We start from the raw sequence: 18,032 nt of genomic DNA, 5'->3' as shown, positions 1-18,032 counted from the left end.
ATCATTCAGAGAGAAGTATGCCTCCCTTTTGTACCTACGTGCACCCTGTTGATACCTTAAACCACGATAACCCTCACCTATGAATCCTAATCACGAACCCACTACTTGTCAAACTTGTACAAACCAAAACCCCCTCGTCTTACGACTCCAAAAAATTTGTCCTTTCATGCCATCGATCATCCGGTCCGATTGGTTTTCAATGTTGCGAACTCACCATGGACCATCTGCCCCTAGCCCCCGCCCCCTTCATATATTATGCATTGTTCATACCAACCGAGCTAAGCTCACGATGACAAATATTAAATAATCATAATAATATAACATTGTAAAAAAATATAAAATAATATAATCTCTCAAAAAACTATATTCTTTTTAATCAAATGCTTGAGCTTAATTGATTAATTAGCTCCAACAAACGATTAATCATTTTGAAGAATTGAATTTGATACTTGCGCGAAACAATCTTTTACTAAACTTTACTTTCATTGATTGCGACCGAACTCTGAATTATTATGACTCTCTCTCTCGATAAAACTGAAGGGTTGACAAATAAAAAAACTTTTTTGACTATTTTTTTTACTCCTTCAATTAAAGTTATTCTAGCAAAAAAATGTCATATTTTATATATCGTTTTACAATTTGAATGAATTATTCCCTTAAAAAGGGTTGGAATGAATTATTATTTTATTTCTATCATACATCTAACTATTATTTATTTTATCTTTTTTTTCTTCACTTCGTATGGTTGCATTTTTTTATTCCATTAAGAAAAGGAAATCACAATATAAATGGAAACAAATCACAAAACCATCAATAAAAAATAATTTTAGAAACAATAAAATTAAGTAAATTTCTTAATTTGGATGTTATTTATTAAAATGAATTATAATGTGGTATTGAGGGGATATTATAAATTTTGTTTATGCGATTCTCACCCTTGGTATAGAAATCAATAAAACTAGCATTTTCATTTGAAATATAACAATTGCCTGTGCTGCTTCATAAAATGTTAAGTGATTCCTTCAAAAATTAATATTAAGTGATTGAACACAAGTCGTTAATGAGTTTCAATAAACGACGCATCTTCTGATAGAACTTTAAATTATTACACCTTCTTCGTAAATCAGATGATTGACAAAAAAAATACGTCATAGAATATTTTTAAAGGAATAAATCCACATATAACCTCTCAAAAAAATTTGTCCTTTTTTTTTTTTTCATTTTCATTTAATCCTTTATATTATAAAATGTAAACAATGTTATCATTTTTTTATCGAAACAAAATAAAAAAAATTCATCAATCTCATAAACAAACTCAAATTTTACTGAAAAAATTCCTTAAAAATGATACAATATTGATACTTTATAACATCAAAGATTAAATAAAAAAAAAAAAGATATAAGACGGAATTGCCACTTAATTATAAGATCAAATAAAAAATAAATAAAGAACAAAAATGTCATTTAAAATTAAATTACTGAACAAATTGTATGATACCGTCTATTTTTAAAAAACTGAAACCTTAAATTTTTTGGATAAAATTTAGGCCAAATACATCTTTTAGTCATTTAAGTTTGACAAAAATAGCGGGGGATAGTCCTTTAAGTTGTTAATTTTTTTTTTTTTGTGGTGGTCGGGGTTGGAATCCGGACCTTACATATATTATGCATTGTCCATGCCAATTGTGTTAAGCTCATAAGAACTTTAAATTGTTAATTTAATACACTGTTACGATTTAAAACTTAAAAACTTAAAGAACTAATCCGGTATTCTTGTCAAAATTAAAGGACCAAAAGAGATATTTGACCTAAAATTTAATTTTAATAATTTTTTATGTGGAACATATATTCTTCCCTTGTTCCTTTTAAAAAAAGGAGAATGCTAAACCGTGCTCTCACTATATTGGTTAAGTCACAAAGAAAAAAACATTGGTTAAGCAATTAAAATAAGTAACTTTTTATAAAAAGTGGTGTAATTATTACTTAATTAAAAATCAAAATTTATATTTTTAAAACAATTTTCTATTTATAATTTCTTTAACCATTGCCTTAAGACATCGGTTTGCAAGATCCTTAAAAAACAGATATTCCCTCTGTGGCTTGTAAAAAAAAAAAAAGAAGATATTCCCTTGTTGGAAAAGTGCAAAAGTTGGAACTCGTTAAGGTGGTACAACTTTTACTATAATGAAAAATGAAAATGGTCTTGTTAACGAATGAATCCGAGGCACTCTTTAAACATGCTAAATTAAGTAATTAAATTTTAAAATGTCAAAGTTTTCAATTTTTAATGCACCGATTACACAAACTTTCATAAAAAAATTACCATTTATAATCCTTAACTAATGCCCCGATGCACTAGTTAACATTTCCCTAATGAGAAAGATATAGTATCAATCTGGTGTACTTTTTTTTAATCATTTGACTGAAAAGACTCACTTTTAATCATTTATAATTTTTTTTACATAGATAAATTAATCTCTTCGATGGTTGAAGACAAACTTGTTTACTTTTGGTTTTGATTATCGTGACGGGTAGCCTCACCCTCTTTACTGTATGAATTTATTTGGATAAATATATTTTTTCAGCTTTGATGCGTGCTATCGTTTTGGCTTTGATGAGTGCTATCGTTCTGGCTTTGATGACTTTATATTAACACTGAGAGTCTCACTTTAACATGTCTTATGCTAGATATATACCTTATCTGGTGTTTATATTATATTTCATTTTGCTTTGTTAAAAAAAAATTAATCTCTTCATTACGACCAAATTATATGCTTAATAAAAAATAATTGGTAATAACCACGACTCTTACAATAGTTTATCGTATTAATTATGTAATTTAATAGAGAATTTGTTAGCTCAGTTAGTATGAATATTGCATTTTATATGCAGGGTCAAAGTTCGAACATCAAACACTCCTATTGCTCCACAGTTAAATTATTTGAGCTCTAGCCGCTAACCTACTGTTTCTCGAAGCTTAATCAAGTCGAAAAAGAAAAAAAAAAAAAGAACCAATTAATTTTTTATTATTAAAGATCCTTTAAAAAGATATTTATAGAAAAGAAATGATGCACGTGTTTTAAAAGAAATGGGTGGCTCCACCTGCTATCCACGTGTCAAATCATGATTGGATAAAGTGAAAGTCATTTTGGGAGTAATCTGATTCAACGAACTCAGGTTTGGTTTATCATGTGAACTCAGAAAAAGTCTTATTCAATAAGTAATCAAATCAATCCACAACGTCAGTGTGTCAGAGAAGAAAGAAGCTGACTGGAAAGAGGGAAATTAACTCAAAGAAAAAAAAGGAAAGAACAAACGAAAAAGACGGTGGTGTAGTAGTAATTCTACTGTATATATATATATATATATATATACACACACCTCCCTTTCCGCGTTTATCTCTCTATTTTCTTTCTTCTTTCTCTCATTATTCAGTCTTCACTATGACGGAGCGTTCTTCTCCCGAAATGGCTCTTCGATTAGGTCAGTTTTTTTTTTTTACTAACTTTGATCGTACTCATTTTGCTTTGATTTCACTCTGTGAATTTTTTATTCTGTTCTGTGATTTTGGATTCCTGTTAATTTGATTATATTATATTATCAGTTTTTGTGAAAATCTACTTTCGTTTGTTTTTATAGAATTAGGGTTTTCAATTACTTTGTTGAATGAATTACGGCGACGAACAATGTTATTGATTGTGTTTAGGTTACTATCAGATTTTAATGTGAATGACTTTGGCTACAATTTGACTTGAGTTGGTTATGTTTCATTTGATTATTATCGTACCAATTTCGTTTTTGTAATAATCTGTTCTGGAACTGTGTTAATCGATAATATTCGATTCAATTCAGTTTTTGTGGAAATCAGTTTCGGTTTGTTTAAAGTTTCAAGATTCTTTGTTGTTGATTTAATTAGGTTAAATCAGGGTCAATGAAAATCAGTTTTGGTTTGTTTTATAGGGTTATGGTTTTAAGATTCTTTGTTGATTTAATTAGGTTTAATCGGCGACAATTAAGAAGGCTATTGATTGTGTTTAGGTTAAAAGGTGTTAATGTGAGAGCCTTGGACTAGAATTTGACTTCGATGGACTACGTTTTTTTATTGCTAATTTTGATTTTATTTGATTATTCTCGTACTGATTTCGCCTTTCTTTGGTTCTGTGGATTTTTGATTGTATGTTTTGTGATTTTCGAAATTGGAACCGAGTTAATCAATTATTCTTGTACCGATTATATCGGATTTAAATCAGTTTTTTGTGAAAATCAGTTTTGGTTTGTTATAGAGGATTAGGGTTTTGACTTTTGAATTACTGTTGAATCGATTAGGTTTAGTTGGCGACAACTTTGAAGGCTATTAAACTAGGATATGTTAATGCAAATGGCTTGGACTACAAGTTGACTTCAATGAATCTGTTTTTGTTCTCAATATATGCTAATTGTCTGGAAATATATATGTGATTTTGCAATATGCGCTTGTAGTGGTTTGCTTTGTATTTGATTATAGTTACGTTGCCAATTAGCAACAAAAATAAATTGCTGCATTTTTTAAGTTTGTATCTATTGTTGTGAATTGTGACTGTGTATGTGGATACAGTAGTCGAATATCTAAATGCATTCTACATTTAATTATTTATCCTGCAGATTTTAAGCAGTTACAGTTTGAAGCACAGCATCGATGGTTACGCCCTGCAGAGATATTAGGAATTCTCAGCAACTATCAGATGTTTGAAATCTCAAAAGAACCGCCTACCCGGCCACCGAGTATGGTTTAGTTTATTAGTACGACCTTTTTGAGTCTTTTCCATATATCTGTCAGAATTGCTTAAGAAGCTTAAAATCAAGAGTCCTCTATGAATTGTTTGTAGCAATTGGGTATTTCTGATTTTCTCCTGACAACCTTCTAGATGCCAAACACGATGACTGAAATTGGCCGTCCTCCTGTTTAGATTCAGCTGAATTCTTATAATTGTTGGCTCCTTGTGATTCTGTGGAGATTTCTAACTGTTCATTGTCTGAAATAAAATACATTCTGTTTATATTTTTTCTATTAAAGAATACGAGCACTTCGAGGCACACGACTCTAGCAGAAAATCTTCTCTGTAGTTTGTAGGGCCCCGCTAGTAATCTTTTATTCATGCTAAAGTTTTGCTTCACAGTTAACTTCATTTCATTTTTTTTTTTTTTACTTTCATTGTCACTTCATGTTCACAAACTACTTTTTGACATGTATTTGATGATTTCAGGTGGATCGCTTTTTCTTTTCAATCGGAAAATTTTGAGGCACTTTAGAAGGGATGGATACAATTGGCGAAAGAAGAACGATGGAAAAACTGTGAAGGAAGCTCATGAGAAGTTGAAGGTAACAATGTAATTTAATTCGGTTTTGATTCTGTGGTTAATTAATGCTTTGCATGAGAGAGAGACACAGGATAGCTCACATTATTTCAGCCAATCTTCTCTAATTGGAAAATAAGTTTTTCTACTTTAAAATAATGATTTGCTGTGATTGTGATATCTTTCAAACATAGGTGGAAGGTAGCGATAAGATACACTGCTACTACGCCCATGGAGAAGATAATGAAAATTTCCAGAGGCGAAGTTATTGGAGGCTTGAACCGTGAGTATAATGATCTATTTTACTTCTTAATATTTTGTGTAATGAATAGTGTCTTTAAATCATAGTACATCAACATTCCACATGGCAGTTGCATGCCGAGCTTCAAAGTACTGAATTAGTTCATTTTTAGTTGTCAATTACAAAAACTATTTATTATTTGAATCTATCATTTTAATTTTAACTGTTTTCCTGCAAGCAAATTTTCAGGTTTCCAATAAAAGTTTTGCTTAAATATTTTTTATTTTTCTTGAAATTAATCAGCATATGGTGTTCTGAATTATCTTTTTACTGCAGGGATATGATGGATATAGTATTTGTCCACTACTTGGATGTTAAGGTAATTTTGTTCTTTTGTTTATTTCACACTTGTAATTTCTGGTGGTATTTTTGTGTTTTTTCTTTCTCACGTGTTGGTTTATATTTAGACTTTAGAAAACATTGTTATCCTTAATAGCATGTTAATGTATTTTTTTTAATTAATTTCTTATATAACATTGTTTGATGAAATTAGTGTTGGAAAGTATGACTATAATATATAAAATATCATCAATCTGAGTTGTCATGTCACACCTCACTTAAGTAAGGCAAGTATTTTTTTTCCTGAAGCACTAAGCAAAGGCAAGCATACTAACTTGGTTTGTTAATTTGTACTTTTAATTTAATCTGTGAATGTGCGGGATCTAGTTACTCAAGCCAAATCAGTATATTGAGTTTCTTCATCAAAGTAACAGTGAAATTAGAGAAAAAACGAATTGAATTGATTAACTTATAAAGTAATGCTATATTCGAATTCTATCCAACTGGTTATTGACTAAGCAAGTTGAATTTGATAAGAGTCAACCTTTTATTTATTTAATACTAATATATAAATAAATGTGTGAGGGGTACTATCCACTAAAATTTTCTGGTAATTATCCGTCTCTGTATTCATTGAGTAGGTAATTGCCCTATCCACCATGCTAATTTTTGTGGCTACCAATTGGATCCATTGCCCATTGTTATCTTGTGTATCTAATGCCTTAATATTTAGGGCGAAGACACAGTTTTTGCTCTTATTCGTTATCCCTCACTAAAACTAATTGATTCGTGGTGTTCATCCTCACTCCTCTCATCACTCATCTCTTACACTATAATACTGTTTTTGCTCTCAATGAAAATCCCAAATTGATGATACTGAGTTAACCACATAATCCTTTTTAAGATACTAAAGGCCATTTCTATGATAATTTTCTTGAAAACAGGAAGAAAACTTGTGAGGCTAATTTTGGATACTTGCTTGTTTGATGACTTTTTAATAGATGTTTTATGGGTTGTTCATCTTTCAGGTTAACAAGAGCAATGTAGGCATAAGTACAGATACTAAGGAGGTTACATCAGATTCCCAAAAGGGCAGTTCTACGTCATCTGGCTTTCCTGCAAATTACGGTAACATGCGTTCAAGAAATATGGATTCCATGAGCCCAACAAGCACTTTAACTTCTTTATGTGAAGATGCTGATTCAGGTTATAATCTGATTTAATATGCCAAGGCTTTGAATATCTCTGTTCACTATTGCAACATATATTTTCTTATGGAACATGTAATTACTTAATAGTTTGGTTCATTTGGGCACTGCTAAAAGATTTAAATGAATTTCTTCCCAGAGGATATTCACCAAGCAAGCTCAGTGTTTCGCACCTTTCATGAGTTGCATAATCCGGGAAATGGTCCACAGACGGATAAGATTGGTGCTCATTCAAATGGTCCAAATCTTATGCACCCCTTTTCAGGTTACTATCCTTTTTTTTTCTTTCTCAAATATATTTTTTGTGCTAGATAATGATTTTGTAACTTCTATTGAACATTTAATATTTAACGATGCCTCAAGTCATTCTAGGATTTTGCATTTTAATTTTGTTGTGGCCTATTGATTTCAGGATCAAATTACCTCCCACTTGTTCAGGGGGGTAAATTCAATTCAAACGAGGGTCAGAGAGCACTCGACATAGGGTCCTGGGACAATGTCATGGATAAATCTTCAGGAACGCATACCGATCCTTCCCCTGTATCATCCTATTCTTTTCCATCAAGTTCAATGTCTGTCTTCAATGAAGGAAGTGGCTCACAGTCTCTACAATCAAATTGGCAGGTACTTACTGCTAGTGATATCTTTCGATTGAGGGAGTTATTGCTTGATATCAAATTTATAAGATGTTTTAGATGTCGACTATGTAATGTGTAAGATGATCTATTGAATCTGAGATCTGATATTTTAAGTTCGGATTGCACTTGAGATTTATTGGGCTGTTGAAGTAGCCTGGGAATATGGATACTCCCTTTCAATGAAGTTAGTCATTGGCCCATTTGTACTAATAATTTTCAAAGTAACTGAATTGTGAATCAGTGTATATCAGTAATATACGTTTTTTTTTTTTTGAAAACTCGGAATCCGGTCCATGGACTGATTAGTCCAAGAGGTCTAATTCCGCCGTCCACATCTGGGGGCCCCATTTAAAGCCAGAGCAAATCTCTATATGGATTAGCCCATTGAAATTGGCACCAGGGGAATCGAACCTGAGACCTTGAGAGGAGCATACTCCAAAGGTCCCAAGCCAACACCACCAGGCCAACCCAAGTTGGTTGGTTATATCAGTATTATACATGTGTAGAGTACTAGTACTGAATGTTTTGAGTTGATTTTAAAATTATAGAAATGCTATAAGACATAGTAAGGTTTATCTTACCATTTTATTGTTAACTTTTTTTTTTTATTTGATCGTGATCCTAATGTATCTTTTCTGACCTGTTGACTGAGTATGAACTATTGCCAAACATCTTGGTAGGAGTGGGGGCTGTCAGTCAGTGCACTGACCTTGTTTCAATTTTATATTTGGTCTACCTACATCAGTTTTTGAAATTCAACAATAATAAATAACTATTTCCATTTTGTTATTTGAATTGTTGTTCTAGAACCCTTTTGAAGAAAATGCGGGCGGATTTCCAAAGTGGAGCTTTACTCAGTCGTTAAGCATGGAATTTGAATCTAACTATTCCGCTGAACTACTGGGTTTGGGTAAAGAAACTGGTTATGCAAGTCCAGAAATTGATCCTGACCTATTTTCTTTTGATTTTGAGCCAAAAGAGCAGTCTGTGCATCAAAACTTGCACACGGAGCATGCTTCTATGAATGCTAAAGAGAGCCTGACGAAGGTTGACAGCTTCTCTAAATGGATTAAAGAATTTGCATCAGTGGATGATCTGCACATGCAGTCTTCCCCTGATATTTCATGGGGCACGGATGAATGTGGAAATGTGATAGATGATACCTCATTGGACCTGTCTCTATCTCAAGACCAGCTGTTTAGCATACATGACTTTTCACCTAAATGGGCTTATGCTGATTCAGAAATTGAGGTACTTACCGTAAATATCTAAAGAATACTTGATTACCGTAAATATCTAAAGAATACTTGAATGTATCATACATAAGAAATATCCAGAACAATAAATGCTTGCCTAAAAATTACTTATTCTCAGCATATCCAATAAAAGAACAAACGACAGAACAATAAATTGTTGCCTAAAAGTTATATAATTGCGTGAATCTAAGATGATACTCTGTTTATTTATCAACTCTTGTTCTGGTCAGATGCATGTATTTTTCTATTCTTTCATATTTGAACTTCTTCCGTCTTCTATAATTATTTTGTATTTCATGATGTATCCTGATGATTTCACTGTTTGCTTTAGAATTTTATATATGATTAATGCTCTTGCTCTTTTTCAAAACCATACAGGTGTTGATTATTGGAACATTTGTGAATAGTAGACCAGAGGTGACAACGTGTAACTGGTCCTGTATGTTTGGGGAAGTGGAAGTTCCAGCTACGATTTTAGCTAATGGAATTCTGAGCTGTCAAGCTCCACCTCATGAGATTGGACGGGTTCCTTTCTACGTAACCTTCTCCAATAGATTTGCTTGTAGTGAAGTTCAGGAATTTGAGTACAAAGAGGGCTTTACCAGAAATGTAGATTTGGCAGATTTTTTTAACAACTCAACTGAAATGCGACATCATTTGCATCTGGAGGAGTTACTTACTTTGGATTCAGTGCATCTTTCAGATCAAGTTCTTGAGGTTGATATGGAGAAAAGTAACATGATTCATAAGCTTATTTCACTAAAAGAGAAAGATGAATATTCGTGTAATGAAGAGCCAACTGGAGAGATGGATATTTCAAAACACAGGTTGAAGGCACATATCTTTCATAGGCAGGTTAAGGAGAAGCTGTACTCATGGCTTCTTCACAAAGTAACTGAAACTGGTAAAGGGCCTCATGTGTTTGGTAAAGATGGGCAAGGTGTACTACATTTAGTTGCTGCTCTTGGTTATGATTGGGCCATAGCACCAATTGTAACTTCTGGAGTTAATATCAACTTCCGTGATGTGAATGGATGGACGGCTCTACACTGGGCTGCATCATGTGGCAGGTACAGACCTAATATATTTTCTTTATTGTTTTGAGTAGATTTTGCACGTTGCAACTATTTTTTGATTGAAACTTACTTTGCTACACTGCCCATCTCCATATTTTGGAAATTTTGAATTTGATTGCTTATGAAACCATTAGGGGATATGAAAATTCCATCCATTGGCGTGTTTGTTAATCACACTTACAGAAATATGCATAACACATACATACTATTTTGATGCCTAGTTCACCGTGGCTTTTTCATGCATGTGAATGTAAATAGTTCAAAATTATTTTTGGAAAAATTACATTGGTGTACTAAAGTCAGGTTTGATTATTCTATCTATATCTTATGAAGCCTTCAGCGTTATTAAGAGCATTGCTTTTCGAAACTGTCATGTAATGTCCATTTAATATATATCATGAAGTGGTTCTTAATGCTAATTAATCATTATATGCTCAGAGAGAGAACGGTTGCTCTCCTTGTCTCCATGGGTGCAGCTGCTGGAGCGTTGACAGATCCATGTCCAGCATTCCCTTCAGGAAGAACGCCTGCAGATCTTGCTTCTGGTGATGGCCAGAAAGGAATTTCAGGTTTTCTTGCCGAGTCATTATTAACTAGCCACCTTGAATCACTCACAATGGATGATGTGAATAAAGATGGCACAAAAGAAACTTTAGGGATGAAAGCAGTACAGACGATTTCAGAACGAATTGCAACGCCTGTGCACTGGGGAGATATGCAAGATGCTATATGCCTTAAGGATTCTCTTGATGCTGTCCGTAATGCTACACAAGCCGCTGATAGAATACATCAAGTATTTAGAATGCAATCATTTCAAAGAAAGCAGCTAGCTCAGTATGAAGAGGATGGTGAGGAGTTTGGATTGTCAGATCAGCAAGCTCTTTCGCTTCTAGCTTCTAAGGCATCCAAATCTGGACATGGGGAGGGTTCAGCCAATGCTGCTGCAGTACAAATACAGAAAAAGTTCCGTGGCTGGACAAAGAGAAAAGAATTCTTGTTCATTCGTCAAAGAGTTGTCAAAATCCAGGTTCATCCAGCTGCTCTTTTTCTTAGATTGTCTGTTTATTTTATGTATGTCTGTGCTTTCCAGCCCAATTGCCATAGAAGGCTGGGGACTGAGTACACCCATTGATATAACTTTTCTTTTTCTTCTTCCTTTTATCATTAATTGTGTCCTTATACATTTGATACATCCTTCTACTGACTTGAAATCCATGATGTTAAAGGCCCATGTAAGAGGTCACCAGGTAAGAAAGAAGTACAAACCAATCATTTGGTCCGTGGGAATCCTGGAGAAGGTTATATTACGGTGGAGGCGTAAGGGCAGTGGTTTACGTGGATTTCGATCAGATGCCATTAATAAGGTCCCCAACCAACCAACCAGCCTTCCCGAAAAGGAGGATGACTATGATTTTCTCAAGGAAGGGAGGAAACAGAGTGAACAAAAGTTTCAAAAGGCCCTTTTAAGGGTTAAGTCCATGGTTCAGTATCCAGAAGCTCGGGCCCAATACAGGCGTCTGCTAAATGTAGTGGACGATTACCGTCAAACCAAGGTATTTTCTAAAATGTCTTTTTTCCTATGCCTATGCTTAACGAATATTTTTTGCTTAATGATTGATATTTTCTTTGGTCATCTTATAGCAGACATGTAATCTGAGTTCGATAAGTTCGGAAGAGGCAGCTGATGGTGTGGAGGATTTGGTTGACATTCAAATGCTTTTTAATGATGACAACTTTGTACCTATGTCATTTGATTGATCCTTTGTGGTGGCTACTTCTTTCCTCTCCTGTTAATAGACGGCCCGTCAGTTTTTTTTTTTTTTTTTTGCTTGGATCGTAGGTTGGGTATAAATAGATTGTGAAAAGTAGAATATCCATTCAGTTTTGACAGTTCAAATGCTGAAATCTAGACAAGATTTGGTTTTTCTTTTTATATATTTTGATATTTATATAACATAGGGTTTGAATATACTTTTAGCTATTAATTAATATACCAATTTTTTATTCATAGTCTTGTTTAATTCCAGTTTTGCTTTACGTCTTAACTGTTTAGATCTTTAGATACCATCGAAATAGCTTATGTTACTGTTATGGTGCGGTAATACAGGGGTAAGGAACGAAGGATCTCTCCATTTCTTGATAGAAATGTGAAATTCCATTACTAATGTTTTTAGTAATCCCTCTAATTTAAAATGAATGTTTTTAAGATTTTCGGACGCAGACTGCAAAATGTGACGATGTTGTCAATAGATATGGAATATGATGTTTTGGAAGTGTGCACACTAGAGGGCACTATTTGAAGAATAAAAATTATCTTACATTGAAAAGTGTAAATAACATTCATTTTAAAACAAATTTTTTCTTTAAATGGGACAGTCATTTTGAAACATAGAGTATTTTGAAACATAGAGTATATATAAGTACACATTATAAAGGGATTCCACCTTAGTACCATTAAGGTGATAATAATTGAGTATTTATGAGCACTTACACATCCAAAACATTAATTTAAGGGGACTCCACCTGTGTACCTTTCATTGTGTGGATAGTAACACTCTCTAACACTCACTCTTTTATTGGATAGAATCCATGTACATCTTACCAATTTGTGAGTTCTATTTTCAAAGTGTAGACTCGCAATGATTTAAACCAATAAAAGAGTGAGTATTAGAGAAGGTGTTTAAAAGAGAGTGCTGGAGCATCCACAATGGTAGTCCATTAATAGGGACTTCTTAAATAGATCCCACATGTGCACGTCACTTATTTATAATTTTTTAATGAAAGTACTTAAGGACTCAATGACTCCAATGACAATATACTAATGATGACTTCAATAAAAAAAATATACTTAAATAGGTCCACTAATTTTACATCATTACCCAAAAATAATTTATTACTTCTTTTGCAAGTGGGATCAACCAATACATATTTTATTACTTCTTTTACACGTGGGGTCCGTTAGTTGCCTAGAAGAGGGAGGGTCCTTATATAGTTGCTCGTTGCTTAATAGAGACTCATTTTCTTCCTCCAATAGGGGTCCTTAACGGGGAGTAGTCATTGTTAAGTAAGGAACCTCCATTGAAGATGCTCATAGTAGCACTACTCTTAGGTGAGAATGATATAAACCTTCTTGAAAACTCTATTGCTTCAAAGTAAAAGATTGGACAAGCATATAGAAAAACGTCGTTCCGGAGAATATATCACTCATAGGTTCCTTAAATTTCGTGGATGGTGTGCAGTCAATTATGTCTCTCCTAGAAGTTAGTGAGCTACTTCTCATTTTGTTCTAGGGTAACGAGGATCGGTACTCTTGGTGTATAGGAGTATGTCGTAACTCTTGTGAGAGACCATCTCTTTAAAAATAACGTGTTCCAATATCTAAGGATATACTATTCTTTAACTTTTTGTGGAAGGTACTCCAAATTTACCCCAAAATAAGTGGTAGATGTTGATTAATATTAGTCCTGTATTTTCATTTTTCTCTGTAAATTGTTGAGTCTGTGAAGAATCAAATCTATGATGAGAAGACTTGATCGATAAATTTAAATTATGATTTTCTAACATTTGTATTGTAAAAATGGTCTGAGTATCGTCATTCATTTAAAATGTTTTTTTTTTAATTATCCTTTTAGAGTTAATTTTATCATAATTCAAATTCAAAATTTAAAACAAATGAGATAAGTTGTATTTATCTCAATTTTGTTCTTTATTGCAATACGCTTACGAATTATAAACGGTGTTTTTATGAAATTTGATTAAATGTATAGGGATTAGATTAGATGTTTGTGGAGTTCATAGTTTATCTTTTTTAGTGACACAAATAGTATATCAAATATAATATGAATTTTTTTTAATGACATTAATAATATAACATAATTCACTTAAAAAAAACAATATAACATTATTATAGAAAATTTGTTCAAGGTTATAATTGAAATAGTGAAAAAGTCAATCTAAAATCTCATTTATACTTTAACATACACTATAACGAACCGTAGGGAGTAGGACATATTTGAAAATGCAAATTAATAAAAAATCATTTCTTTTTTAGACAATAACAAAACCATCTCTCAATTTGTGCAAAATAACATCTTAAAAGACATGTAGGACTAGTAAACAAATCAATAAAATAAAATTACGAATATACAATACAGTAATGAAACGATTGTGGAACAGATTGTTGAAAATCGCCGAGAGAATTTGGAATACACAAACTATCTAATGGGGTGATACTGATCTGAAACTCGCTTTGGCGGAAGCTTTCGCAGAATGAACAACACCAACGCTGACGGAACAATCTCCACCAACTGCACCACAAAATAATCAACAAAGCAAAACCATTCCATTTAAATAACAATACATTTCAAATCATTTTTCAACCAAATGCAATATGAGAAATGTTGAAAGACTTTGAAACTTACCAAATAATACACTAAGTTAAGCATGGGATGGGACAAAACATCAAGATCTGCTTCCTGATCAAATGCAGAAATAGCAAGCTACATAGAAACCAATATCTTGTCAAAAAAAATAACTTCATATATACATGCAATACATAGTTTCAAAAGGAAAGGAACTCACCAAAACACATCTTATCAAGAAACATGTGCAGCAAATACTTGTAACTGACCCAACCTGCCAAGATGGAAAAAAATAGGTATCAATTTTATCGATTAAGTACTCCTACAATGTTACACTTGGAACATATGCACTTGTTTTTACAATGTCAATATGGTTAATTACACTTACCGAAATTTCTTGATAAATATGATATTAGTTACTTTTGCTTATAATAAAAGACCTGCGGAACTACATGGTCAGATACTAACCTCATAAAGCTTCTTTTGACGACCTCTAGACTCGATGGGGAAGCGCCTCAAAAGGAAAAACAACCTACATCATTATATGAGCAGGTTAGTGCTAAATTGACAAAACAAGAATGGTGCCATTTGAAAGGTAACAGTATACTATATACCTTCCACCATACAACAAAAATCCAAGAGCAGCACAAAATGATATAACTGCAAAACAACATTATAACAAAGTTCACAGTCCTGTACAAATACTATATATACATAAAAAAAGTTCAGTATCCTTCATGATAAATATAGTATCGACAGAGATCTTTGATCTTCTAAACACATGTTTGGATTGACACATTTGACAGAATCACGGTTACCACGATTTTTGACAAAAACTACAGTTTGAAACTTCAACAAAAAATATGCACTAAACCGTGCCAAGTCCACATGGAATAAATTCTGTGTAAAAAATCACTAACTAAAACAATGTTAGTAGAAATAACCTGCAAGGAAGAGTTTAGCAGCTTCAATGCCAGCGACAGTTTTGCTTGCAGTCATGTAAATCCAGATGCAAATCTATAAATGTCAGATGAGAAAAATATGAGAAAGATGCATTTTCATTAAATTAATTAACTTTTAAAGGACTAGAGGTGTTTAAGAAAATCAACTATGTATGCTTACCTGTATGAGGTAAACAACTCCATTTATTGAAAAATAAGCAGGCCTGAGTTTCTGTGCAGGTTCACTTCTAGCCTGAAATACATTTGAGGCACATAAATTGAATATAATTTGAAGCAAAAATATTTTTTGTTATTTGAACCCTATTAAAAGAAAGTTGATGTACCTGGTGATATATCTCGGCCCAAAATAAGACAAGCAATGTATAAGTAGAGAAAAATAGAAGACCGGGAACTTCCATTAGCACCTGCTCAAATACCTATAACATGATATGATAACATAACAGGTGAGAACATGATTGGAAAATAAGGTAAAGATGAATAGAAAATGGGAAAAAAGTTTTAAATATGAATGTTATCATTGAATCTATGTATTTCTTTATGAACTGACTTCTTATTTTAGATATGAGAATAGGAGAATACCTTTGGTCTAATTGCGAAAACACTTTTGTACAAACCAAAAAGAACAGCCCTCACTGCAAATGTAATAAATGAATAAATATAGAGATTAAGTGCTATGTAAAACTTTTACAAATACATTGAATCAAATCACATACTATCATGCTACTAATTCGTTAGGCTAGTTCTTAAAATATCTTCACAATTAATGTAACGTCAAACTGATGATGGGTGGTTAGAGGCAGTTACAATATACAAATTAAATCAATATAAATCAAGCGTGAATAGTAATCTCACACCAACTATGAACAAGTTCAATGCTGAATATATAAGAGAGAAAACATATAATCTCAATGTCTTAAGGTTTAGGAGGAAATGTAATGTCCCAATCTCTTGGTGGTCCTCTATCATTAGTCAGTTGCTACTCCTGATGCTCGCCGGAACTCCACCAACAATTGGAGTAAGAGCACTGGTCCCCCAATTTGTTGGGGGAGTGGTAGTGGATCATGGTGTATTAAATCCTTGTATCAAAGCTTAGCGGTATAGTCCAGTGGTGTGTTCTGTTAGTTGTAACGATGGTGGAAGTTTAAGATGTAGGAGACCCACACTTAAGGGGGGATATATTGTTTGGTTCAAGTGTGAGTTTAATATCAAATGACTTAAAGGTTTTGGAAGGAGACCTCTAGTGGTTCTCAACCATTACTCTCTTGTTACTCTAGGCAATCTAGACTCACTTGGGTGGTCTGATAGTGTTGGCTTGGGACCTTCAAGTGTGCTCCTTCAAGGGTCTTAGGTTCGACTTTTCCCAGTACCAATTTTGTTGGGTTAGTTTGATTACTTAAAAAAACTAATAGAGCTACTTATAATAATAGAATAGATGATTCATAACTCTTTACCTCCATTGACAAGAAAATTCATCAAGTGAAAAACCTTTTGTGTTGTCCACCCATATTCAGGTACCCTCATTTGAATCCGCACCAATTGTATCTGAACACAAAAAAAAAAGTATGATTATCGATTCCCTTAGTAAAATTTGCTTTGGAAACATTCATAACAAATGGTTCCTGAGATCTCTATGTCAGCATCAAAAGGGTGGTGAAAAAACAAGAATCCTCATCATAGACAAAAAATGGAATAATTGATCTAAGATTTTGCAAGAAAAAGACATACAAGGGCAATAAAAGAAACCGTTGCATAAGCGGCGCATAGGGTATAGTAAATGCCTCTCTGCCATTGATCTGAATCATCAATATCATTCCACCACTGAGTTGGAGCCTCTCCTTCTATAAACGTAAAGGTTTTGGTCCTTAGTGAAAATGCCATTGAAATTGAAACCTGAATAACAAAGAAAGAATCTCAAACAAGAAGAAGAAGAAGAACAGAACCGAGCAAAAACAAAGACAAGAGAAACATGGGAAGTTTGTAGGTATACACGTGGCGAGATTTCACGTCATACACGTAGGTGTGTTGTTAAACACGTGTGACATCGTGGCATATTCTAATAATAATGTTGTGCAAAGGACATGAATATGATATGATATACTTTGGGGATTGAGTACGTACGGTGATGGTGATGGTGATGGTGATGGTGATTGATTGATTTGGTTTGTATGTTGAGTTGTGTTTTGTGTTTTGAATTGACTTTATCATACTCCTCCTATCAATTAGTGCACGTGTTAATATTTAACACTTTCTAATTTTTTCATACAAAAAAATGTTTCATAGTTGACCCTTTCTTCCTCTTTGTAATAAACAAATTTCTATTTCCTTTTCCCTAAAAACAAAATTATATTTATTTCATCAGGAGTCACTTTTTATGATCGATAAGAACATCCCTAATAGTAGTATACTACCCCCTCTCTTTTAAAATGAGTGTTGATTTAGCCAATTGCGGAATGAAATGAAATAATCATTAGACATAACACTTTTACTAAACTGCCCTTACTTTATAAGAAAAAGACAAATTTAAAGTTGCATTAAAAATTATGTGAAAGAAAAATTTGAATATTTATTGAGGGTAAAGTTGGAAGAAAAAAATTAAAGTTGTATTAAAAATGTAAAA

The 18,032-nt window shown here is 32.9% G+C and overlaps 2 protein-coding genes across 4 annotated transcripts; one reads left to right on the top strand and one right to left on the bottom strand.

The window, feature by feature from the left end:
• Positions 1-3,221: 3,221 nt before the first annotated feature.
• LOC25493268 (calmodulin-binding transcription activator 2) lies at positions 3,222-12,100 on the top strand. Of its 2 annotated transcripts, none has more exons than XM_013601734.3 (13): positions 3,222-3,483; positions 4,642-4,761; positions 5,244-5,359; positions 5,529-5,617; positions 5,912-5,954; positions 6,943-7,120; positions 7,262-7,387; positions 7,535-7,746; positions 8,568-9,011; positions 9,395-10,086; positions 10,531-11,119; positions 11,319-11,645; positions 11,734-12,100. In XM_013601734.3, the coding sequence occupies exons 1-13, from the start codon at positions 3,444-3,446 to the stop codon at positions 11,848-11,850; spliced, it is 3,093 nt and encodes a 1,030-aa protein (XP_013457188.1). In that variant the 5' UTR covers positions 3,222-3,443; the 3' UTR covers positions 11,851-12,100. The 2 variants fall into 2 exon arrangements, with proteins under 2 accessions (XP_013457188.1, XP_013457187.1); XM_013601733.3 differs by having other exon boundaries at positions 3,223-3,483; positions 11,737-12,100.
• Positions 12,101-14,117: 2,017 nt separating this feature from the next.
• Positions 14,118-17,635, bottom strand: LOC25493267 (tobamovirus multiplication protein 1). Of its 2 annotated transcripts, none has more exons than XM_013601731.3 (12): positions 17,534-17,635; positions 17,141-17,305; positions 16,867-16,957; positions 15,995-16,047; positions 15,739-15,831; positions 15,576-15,647; positions 15,398-15,470; positions 15,068-15,113; positions 14,922-14,985; positions 14,674-14,727; positions 14,514-14,591; positions 14,118-14,399 (listed from the first exon to the last, which is right to left on the bottom strand). In XM_013601731.3, the coding sequence occupies exons 1-12, from the start codon at positions 17,618-17,620 to the stop codon at positions 14,307-14,309; spliced, it is 969 nt and encodes a 322-aa protein (XP_013457185.2). In that variant the 5' UTR covers positions 17,621-17,635; the 3' UTR covers positions 14,118-14,306. The 2 variants fall into 2 exon arrangements, with proteins under 2 accessions (XP_013457185.2, XP_024638610.1); XM_024782842.2 differs by having other exon boundaries at positions 17,403-17,540.
• Between the last annotated feature and the right edge of the window lie 397 nt (positions 17,636-18,032).

This window comes from Medicago truncatula, chromosome 4 (genome assembly GCF_003473485.1).
Source record: "Medicago truncatula cultivar Jemalong A17 chromosome 4, MtrunA17r5.0-ANR, whole genome shotgun sequence".
Taxonomy (NCBI): Eukaryota; Viridiplantae; Streptophyta; class Magnoliopsida; order Fabales; family Fabaceae; genus Medicago; species Medicago truncatula.
This window is presented reverse-complemented; position numbering and strand designations above follow the sequence as displayed.